Consider the following 10,044-nt stretch of genomic DNA (forward strand, 5'->3'; position numbering starts at 1 on the left):
GATAAGTAACAGCAGAAGGATGGATGGAGAATAGAATGCAGAGGTGGAAGGCACGTTTTCCACCAAATGTTAGTGCAATATGAAATCTGACAGACTACGAGCGCCTTATTCGTGTTTCACATCCCTTAAGTGGCTCAAGTTGAAGCATTTTATGAGAAATTCATCTTAAGGATGGCGGCCGATGCAGACGCAGAAAAGTACTAAATTGGCTCTCTCTTTTTTGTTTACAAATAATAATAGCAAATTAAAAGTACTTGTTAAATTTTTTTTTGTTTTTATCTAGCGTGGAAACTAAATATTTCATTATCAAGTGTTCTAGATATTTTCTTGATTAGTTGTCTATAAAATGGTGAAATAACCTTTTACTCTTTCTTCTTCTTTCTTCAGTTGTTTGGCAACAAATATTTACCAGTACCCTTCATACTTGTGTAAAATTGTACATTTATTTCAAATGTTAAACATTGTTTTGGAATTGGGGTACTCTGACAGAGAAGGGCTCAGCCATTATCAATATCTCCACAAAATTGTGAAGCAACTCCTGTTCTGTAATTTGCCAATACGCTGATTTCCTTCAATAATAGCAATACAGTCTGAACTGGCTCCACTATAATCCAATGGTCTGTCACACAGTTTTGGTGCTGAACACGTGCTGTTCCCCCATCATTATGGAGTGTGAAGCAGATGCACTATATCCTGCCTCAGAACCCAGCACCAGCAGCATATGAATAACAATTCAAAGGAGGAGCCTCCTGTCATCACAGTCCCCCAGTCTAGTGATCAGAATCAGATTCAGAAACAAGTTTACTGCCAAATACATTTCCACATGCAATCTGCCTTGGTAATGTGGTTCGAATTGGTTAAAAATACAAATTACTACTAAAAATACAATTACTACAACAAGTACAAAAGAATAATGATAAATGTGAAAATTACGATCTTTTAAAAATAAACCTGTGCTAAATAGATAAATATGTTAAGTTAGGAAAGGGGCTGAAACACGTTGACTGAGATATGTATACACTGTGCAAAGTGTGCATCAGGTTGCGTTAATGTAACATATCGCATGTAATGACCATGTGGAGGTGAGATGGGCCTTGTCTGTGAGGGCAGCTGATACTGGAAAGAAACTGTTCTTGTGCTGAGTAGCTTTGGCTTTGATGGGCCGCAGCCTCTTGTGATGATGAGCAACATTTGCTCAGTTGACATTTTGGCTATGGTATATATGCAAATGGGAGACAAATTAGAGGGAAAACCTGAATAAACGAGTTGTCTCTTCCAGGATGACAGTGCCTAGGGCACAACAGCTCCTCAAATGGTTTGCTGGGTATGAAAATGATGTGAATCACACGCTATGGCCTTCACAGCCACCAGATCTCAACCCAGCTGACATATTAGCCAGTGTCTCCACCACCATCAACACACCAACTGAGGGAAAAGCTTTTGGAAGAATGTGTTCATCCCCAGTTCAAAAACTTGTAGAATCAATGCCAAGCTGCACTGAAGCTGTTCTGGTGGCCACCTTATTAAGACATTTTCAGAATCAGAATCAGAATCTGCTTTATTGGCCAGGTGTGTCAGACACACAAGGAATTTGACTCTGGTGCATTGGCTCTCAATGTGCACGTACATATCCCCATGCAAGGGGCAAGTAAACAGTAAGCCAACATAAGGCTGTGTAATATAATAAAATAAACAGTATTAACAAGCAACAAACAGTGCAAACAATGCAAAATAAGAGGTATAAACAGGCAGTAAACAATGCAGACAAGGGAATGCTCTTTGTGAAAGGAGATAAATAGGAATAAAAATAGAGTACTTAAACTAGAGACTTGTATGGATCTGTATAATCTGTATTTTATGTTAGTTTGTACTTTAATCTTGCTGCCAATTTGTATTTAGATATGTATTAACAGCTGAGTTGACAACGTTATCTTAATGGCAAATGTGTATTTAGTTAAATTTGTTGATTTTAAGCTGATGGGATGGCAAAGTCTTCTCTAATAGCCAGTAATGTGTTGTTTTCATTTTAAAATGATACTTACATCAATATATCAATGCCAATTAAATTTACCGGTTGATACTATTACAACAGCACAATTTCTATTGATTTTGCTGAAAATTCTGTCAAATTGCTGTTAACATTATTATTATGTAATTGCTTGTTTTTTCATGGAAAGCAATTTCTAGGATTTGAAATAGAAGCAAATATTATGAAACTGAAAGCGTGTATATTTGCTCACTCAGTGCATGTTACTGAATGGAATTTAGGCTAACAATTGTAGTGGTGCAATCTGTAGAAGACATTCATGTCAGAGGTCAACCTGAACAGAGAGATGCAGTAAACCCACTAGTCACAACAGTTGCAGTTGCAACAGCAGTATGGCTTATGAAAAAGCCCTTTTGTCTTGTCTGTCGTTGTGATGGAAACTTAAAAAGACCATCAAACATATTACCACACAGTTGTACACCCTGCTGACACACCTCAGTGTGGCCACACTCTTACCTCAAACCTTTCCATTCACTGGCTGCCAGGCCAGTGTTTCCACCAGCGGATGTTTTTTGAGGCCAGTGTTTCTTTGAAAAGACAGAGAGGGCCTCAGTCAGGCAGCTCTTTCACATTGCGCCTCCTGTAAGGTACCTGAAGTCCTACTTTTCAGTAACTTTCATCATGTGCCACTGAACTCCTTTTGTTCTAAACCAGTTTTCTCTTTGATTGCAAATAACACGATCTGTCTTTAAGATGCAAGGTTTAAAAATCCATTTAATTTCTGAATCCTCAAAAATGTTTAATGAAGAGCATAACCGCTGGCATAACATGGCCTTTTATGTAAATCTATACACAAAAAGTAAACACACATGCACACTCCAACAGGAAGAGTGTGGGTGTTTGGGAGCAGCTGCATGGAGAAGCATCAGACCCAGCTTCCTCCTGGTGCAGCCAGCATGATTTCTCCTCCCTTCTCTTTTTCTCTCCCTCCATCTACTCATTTCCTTCACATCTATTTCTTCTCTTCCTTTTCTTTCTCGCTCTCCAACACAGAAAAACAAACACATATTCAGTCAGAGATAGCCAATTCCACCACCATCTCATGATGGCTCTTATCAGAAACCCAAGATTCAATCTGCACCGTTGGCATAAATTAGCTGGCTGTGGCAGACATACAGAAAACAGTTTGTGCATGATGCAGTACAAGCAGTATATGTGTGTGTGTGTGTGTGTGTGTGTCCTATTTCTGCCCTCTTTCCTCAAAATGGTGACACATCAGCACATCACCACCTAAAAAGCCCAAAATGTTGCACAACACTTTCCTGTGTTCAGTTCTAATCGAGGGCTTCTCGGTAGCATTCAAACTTGACTCCACTCTGACACCTGTGTGAGGTGAGGTTCAGATGGACAGAGCAGATAAAGCCAGAAACTGAACATAAGAGAGAAAGAGGTTTTTCAGAAATTGAACTATTACATCAGCAGCTCAGCTGTAAAATGTCAAACAGTTACACAATCATCTTTGTAGTGGTTTGATTATAAAAACGACATGATCAACAGGATACATGCATGCCAGTTTATATGTAAATGCACCATATAGTTGAACATAGTGACTTAACGAAGGCTGGTGGAATCTTCCTGTAACACAAGACTGCACAGGTGCAACTGCCTGAGAATCTTTGCATTTCACTTTCTAGTCCAGTTTTCTTTTCCTCCTCTGTAATACCAGCACCCAGAGCCATTCAGACCAGTATTCCCCTGTTTTCTACTTTCCTTTAACGCATCTCCTCAACCCCTTTCTGTCAGCAGCACACCCCCAGTAAGTGGTTACTGTGCTGAAGACACTCAGCAGTTATTTCTGTGTTTCCTGTGTATCATGTGGTGGTAGCTTGTGCTAGCTAGCATGGCTGACAACACACAGGCTTCCAGGTGCAGAGTGTCACAGTGTGGGCTGTCAGCCAAAAAAGCCACTGGGCCAGTTAGCAAGCCAACTAGGCACTGCAGCACGTGCTGCCCTCCACCCCCCACCCTTAACCTACCACTATTCCCATTAGAAAGGTAGAAGAGGCTTGTGATAGCTTCTCTACTGGAAAGAACTGTGTGTGTGAGCGTGTGTGAGCTTGTCCTTCTTTTTGTTTTCATGGTTATATGAGGGTTTTGCTATACCAAACTAACCTGTTTGAGGACACAGTTTGTCGAAATGTTTTAACATGTCATCAGTCTTCATATGACTGAGACACAGGAGCTTTTCTAGCTACGTGCAGATTTAAAGTATTTGGAATAAACTTGAGTTCAGGGGTCAGGCTGCACCAGTGGAGAAGACCTCGAATGAAACCAGCATGCAGGGGCACTAGGGTTCACCCTCTTCCCCCAGGCCACAGATGCACTGACCCAGACAAGGCTGCACTTCTCTGGGCAGCACAGAGAGACTGCTGTGCTCCAGTTCCTGGAGCCCTGATGCTCTGATTGAGACCCTGCGCCCATGCAGGAACCAGAGGGAGGGGAAGGGAGAGCACGGGAGAGGACACAAACACATCTGGGATCAGCAAAACCTTGCACACTCACTCATGCCATCATGAGAGAAATGCACAGGACATATAGAAAAATGCTAGTTCTGGTTTACCTCTGCAGAATATATGCATGGCCACACACGCCAACACTCCAACTGCGTGCCTACCACCACAACAATCTAAAAAAAAGTCATTATATCAGGATGCAGGACAAGAAGGCAAAGCAGTTCTACAGCTGGTAGCACAGCAGCAGAATGTGCCACACGGCTATTGTTCTATTTATACAACTGTGTTGGTGTCCTACAAAAACAAATTATTTTGCTGCCTATGGTGGCATCGAGAGAGGAAATAAGGCATAAAACAATGCTACTTTCAATGATATATCTATACTATATATACAAATGGTAAGAACTATTGAAGCTGTCATGGGGAAGATAAATGAAAAGCTGTGAAAGGAGGACACAATAGAGAACACATCACAGTGCAAGAAATTTGTGTGGGTGCATCTCTCTGCAAGGTGTCTTTTTGGTGTGTTTCTTTCTTTTGCGTGGGCGCCTGCCTTTTGCATTAGGCGTCAGTACAGGACGAAGTTAGAGGTAGTGGTTGGGACGCGTATTTATATTGTGTGTGAGCACATGTGTGGGTAAGAGTGCAGAGTACTTCTGATAAACAACTCTCTTTGTTTCAGCCCACTCTTCCACAGCACCACATGTTTTTGCAAACCCTTTCCTCAGATGATGTAGTGATGATTTCTCTGTATAAGCTTATAGATTTAGACAGTAAAAAAAAAACATGCTCAAAAGGGTATATTAATGGATAATAAAATAAGATATCAAATGCATGAACATGGTGTTGTGCCTGTGAGTTGTCTCCTCTCTTCAGAGTGACTGAGTATAGGCCTGTGAGAGGCATAACAGCAAGCTGAAGCGGTATTCTCTTTGTGGCCAGCTGTGGGGTCATTAAAGGCCCATCTGCAGACAATAGGCGCTGTCTGAAGGGCACACACAGCCTGGTTCCTGTCCTACTCTGCTTCACTGCGTTTGTGTATGGATGCGTATATGAGAGTACCATGCATTTCCATGCCCCATTTTAATCTATTACAAAGGAATACACAGAAAACTTACTCATATGGCTACTTCTAAATGTCTGCATTAAGCTTAGTAATTTCTCACAGCAAGTGTCTTCCTACATATAACTGACTCAAAACCTTAGTTTGTGATAATCCCTTCTATATAATGCGGCAGCAATTAACAGAATCATGCACTTCTTGTTCAAGTAGATGGTGGAAAAACTGACATCACTGTGTGATTCAAGCTTTCATGTCATCCTCTAATCAAAGCCCAGGAAACGATGTTCAGTTTATTAAAAGGTTATCTCCTCTCACACACTCAACAAAACACAACGGCATGCAAAAATATAGACGGGTGTTGGAAAACAGCTAGCTGGCCCAACCACATACCACTCAGCGCGGTTCGATCAAGCAAGCCACAGCTTCACATGCCCCGACACACAAACACACACGGCTGCTGCATGCAGATACATGCAAAAATATCTGCCCCAATACTAAAATAAGCCCCGAGAGGTTGCACCTGCACCTGTGCCCTGGTCCACACCTACACACAGGTGTCAGGATGTGACACATACACACAGACAGAGAAAGAAAGACAGAGAGGGAGGGGGGGAAACGACAGCAGGGTGAATCACACAACTGCGGTCGACCAAAAAGCTTTTCTCTGTATTTTGGATTGTAACCATGAGTGTGGTTTTCAATTTTAGATAGACTTTCAGGTTGATGTGTTTAATTAGAAAAGCACAACACACAATGCTTATTCAGTATTTGCTCAGTGCTCTATGATATGTAATTATATGGTGTATAATAGGACTTTTATTTATAATTATGGGGTTGGGGGGGTGGGGGTGGAGTGAGGGTTTAAGCAAAGTGTGTATCATATTGCATACATGAGTGCCTCAAGTGTCTCATTCTGCAATGCAGAATGAGTAGTCTGTGAATGTCTGTGAGTCATACCCATTTGCCATTCATTGGTTTGGTTTGTCCCTTTTCAAAAGGGGACAAACAATCCAAACAGTGGCTTATCTTTAACATATATAGCTGAATGAGGAGACGCATGCATGAACACACGCGGTACATGGTATGTAAACAAAATCTGAAAGGGAGCATTTTATTTTTAAAGTGAGAAATAAGAAAATGACAGCAGTGTTCAGTTTATCTTAACTGAGGAAAGTTGATGCACATCAGTTAACAATGAAATTAAAAGGTCAAATTTAAGATGGTGTTAGCGTGTTTGCCTTTTTCTAAACTACTGATTATATTAATACCTTCATGTAATATATCTGAATTATTCTTATTCTGGCAGCATAGTCTGAGCTTTAGCATAATGTTCTGGCTTTAAGACAAATGTGAAAAGGTTACTGGCTTGTAAACCATTACGTCTGGTAGATTTTCTTCCAAATAAACCAACTGTACCAAAAAATCTTGCATGATTTCTTTGCTACATTAGGCTACATAAAAAAAAAACACCTGCTAGAGCTATGTTTTGTGAGAAATGTCGCCACCCTGTGGAGGCTGACTGTTGCTGCAGATCAACAGACTGCTACAGCTGCACTTACAGTAGCTTCAAGTTTATTTCTAATATTTTTCATTGAACTTATTTGAGGATAGGATTTCTAAGCTTTGAGCAGAAAATTCCCTGAGGTTCAGTGATGAATATGTGATCTGACTAGTACGTCATGTTAAAAATACTGTATTCAAACATTTTAAAAATAAAAGATAAAGAGCAGAAAATGACAACAATAGTAGGTACAAATATCATCATTCATCACCTGATCTTTTTCTTTCCCACTACACATCCCTCACAGTTCATCCTTCCTGGCTCCAATAGGACAAGAGACCCCGGTGCCTTTGAGCCCACAGTAGCCGTTAGGCACCTTCTTCAAGTACTGCTGGTGATAGTCCTCAGCGTAGTAGAACTGCTGCCCCTCCAGGATCTCTGTGGTGATGGGGTCATAGCCTTTTTTATCCAGCTTCTAGGGGCAAAAGTGCAGACATATATCAAAATAATTACAATGCAGTTATTCTAAATTATGGATGTTTATATGAATGAAAGAGCAACAGCATAAGTACCATTCAGTGTGTAAACTATTCCGAATGTGTTCAAGAATCCACAGCCTGTTTCCACCAGCAAAGTCATGACACAGATTTAGCTTTACTTTCTCAGATTGCTGTAACGTCCTCAGAATGAGCACCCCTCTTAAATGGTTGTTTTATTCTGTAGGGTATTGGATGTGACGTTTCAGTACCTCTCACTAATACAGCTAGAAAGTAGAATGACTGAGTGACAGAAGAAAGGAACGTCTTTTTCTTTTGTCTAGTGCAGCTTGCCTCTGTGGCTGTCTGTGGGACAAAGCATCAAAGAGTATCCGCTTTCTTTGAGACACTTTCACACTTACACTTTACTAAACACGCCAAAAAATCACATACACTCACACAGACATGCACTCATACACTAAACACCTCTGACCGATGTATCAAAGGCATCCCTGCTGTGCCGAATGATTTTCTCTATCTAATAATACAAGCACTCAGTCCTCTCTAGATCAGTGTTCCCGAGAGCTAGCAAAACAACAAGTTCGAAGTGCACTGGGGTTGTCTGTGGGCAACAAGTAGCTTGCATGTAGCGTGCTACACCTCAGAACAGTTTGCAGCACCGAGGAGCTTTGCTTTGCGGGGGCGTCAGTTGGCAAGGTTCAGCAAGCGCCATGAAACACAAGCTGAATGTGTTCAACCCAGGCTCAATCTGTTCTTATCAGCTTCTGCATACGTCCTGTCTCTCTGGTACTGGTGCTGTCATGGATATGGGCAGTTAAGGGCGGAGGACCTCATTCTTCTCAAGGTGATACAACTCAACAATTCCCTGTAGCTTGCTCCTTCATGGAGGCCATGGTCAGTTTGAGTTCATTGCGGTTACAATGGATTCAACAGGGACAAGTTTTCAAGGCAAGAAATAAGTATCAAGACGTCTCGTTAAGCTTCTCGAAAGACATGTGCAACATTATCTTCTTTTCTATTGAAGCTTTAAGGGAAAGCGTATAGCGATAAGTGACAAATTAGAGAGGAACATGTAAAAATAAAAGTTTCTTACTAAGGAACCGGGTCACAATGTGCCTCCAGAACAGAATGTCAGAGGCATTCTATTGAAGGGATGAACACTATTCTTCCAAAGGACATACCCTCATTTGGTGTTGATGAAGGTGGATATGGTGTGTTTCATTACACATTAATTCAAAATCTCCACTCACTTATTAAGGTTTTTCCTTTTGTTTTGTCACCTGTCTGCCTATATAACCATTTATTGTGAAAATTCCAATTTGGTATATTTCATGCTGAAGTTCATAAAGAGGATTGTGCCGTTTCCTGGTCCTAAAAAAAATAAAATAATAATAATAATCAAACCGAGCAAAATTCATACCAGAGATGAGATATAATCAGTCTTGCTAGACATTTTGCTGTTGCTGGAAAGAGGATTGTGCCGTTTCCTGGTCCAAAAAAAAAAAAAAAAAAAAATCAAACCGAGCAAAATTCATACCAGAGATGAGATATAATCAGTCTTGCTAGACATTTTTCTGTTGCTGGAACAAAGAGAATAACAAACACATAACTAATCAATTACTGTGCCCAGACAGAGCAAACTATTTAAAACTGTATCACCACTAATTCATAAGAAGTAATAAGGGAAGCAGGGTAGTGTGTGACTTTGTCCACATGGAGGCAGTGTGATACTAGCTCTGTGTGTGCTGTGCTGGAGGTGATGCAGTGGAGTCGGTAAGTCAAAGCTCTGCGCCCCACAGAGAGGCTGAGGCAGCAGCTGACCTCTAAGTCCTCAGTGGCGGCTGCTACAATGTGAGGGCTCGAATCATCCTGCAGGAAGGACCCAGTGCCCATAAACCAAACTACAGCACAACGCAGCTCTCAGCACAGAACACAGACCATTCCCCTGCTTATATTCAACAGCACTGTAGTAAATCAGCCGCCACAAGCATGGAAGCTTTGTACATCATGGCCTAATTAATCAGTCATCACCACCAAACCACAGTAGTAGTGAACCCTACAGGGCAGAGGGCACTTCATGAAAGGAGAACACAATGTCCAAGAAAAGACCTGCTATTCTGAGCAAACATCACCCCCGCACCACTCCCTCGCTTTGCATCTAGCCCTCTACAGCAGTCACAACACGGCAGCCATTTTAGATCTATAAATCAGAATGCATGGCGTCACACCACTGTGTATAACCTTATGTGGATTCGCTTTCTCTCTCTCTCTCACTGCAGCAGCAGAGGAATTGAGGGAAGAATGTGGAGGATAAAAACGATAAAGACGGTGGAAAGAAAATTCTAGAGAAGAGAGGCTAAATACATTTTTGATACTTCTGATGGCGTAGTGATGGCAGAGTGAAAGCGATGCATGTATACATGCATATAGATGTGTATGTGTGGAAGACGACTAAAACAAAGGGACATTAATAACGGTTCAGC

General features: G+C 41.2%; 1 protein-coding gene across 6 annotated transcripts in view; it reads right to left on the reverse strand.

The window, feature by feature from the left end:
• The window catches only part of msrab (methionine sulfoxide reductase Ab), a 55,522-nt gene that overhangs the window by 13,834 nt on the left and 31,644 nt on the right, over window positions 1–10,044 (reverse strand). For 4 of the 6 annotated variants that reach the window (XM_020591173.1, XM_020591167.1, XM_020591171.1 and 1 more), the window contains exon 6: window positions 6,674–7,539. In XM_020591173.1, the coding sequence (XP_020446829.1) occupies window positions 7,366–7,539 (174 nt within the window). In that variant the 3' untranslated portion in view covers window positions 6,674–7,365. Of the gene's footprint in view, window positions 1–1,756; window positions 6,108–6,673; window positions 7,540–10,044 lie in introns of those variants that run through there. The other 2 variants (XM_020591168.1, XR_002274232.1) reach the window with 2 other exon arrangements.

Source organism: Monopterus albus, unplaced genomic scaffold, assembly GCF_001952655.1.
Source record: "Monopterus albus unplaced genomic scaffold, M_albus_1.0 scaffold13.1, whole genome shotgun sequence".
Taxonomy (NCBI): Eukaryota; Metazoa; Chordata; class Actinopteri; order Synbranchiformes; family Synbranchidae; genus Monopterus; species Monopterus albus.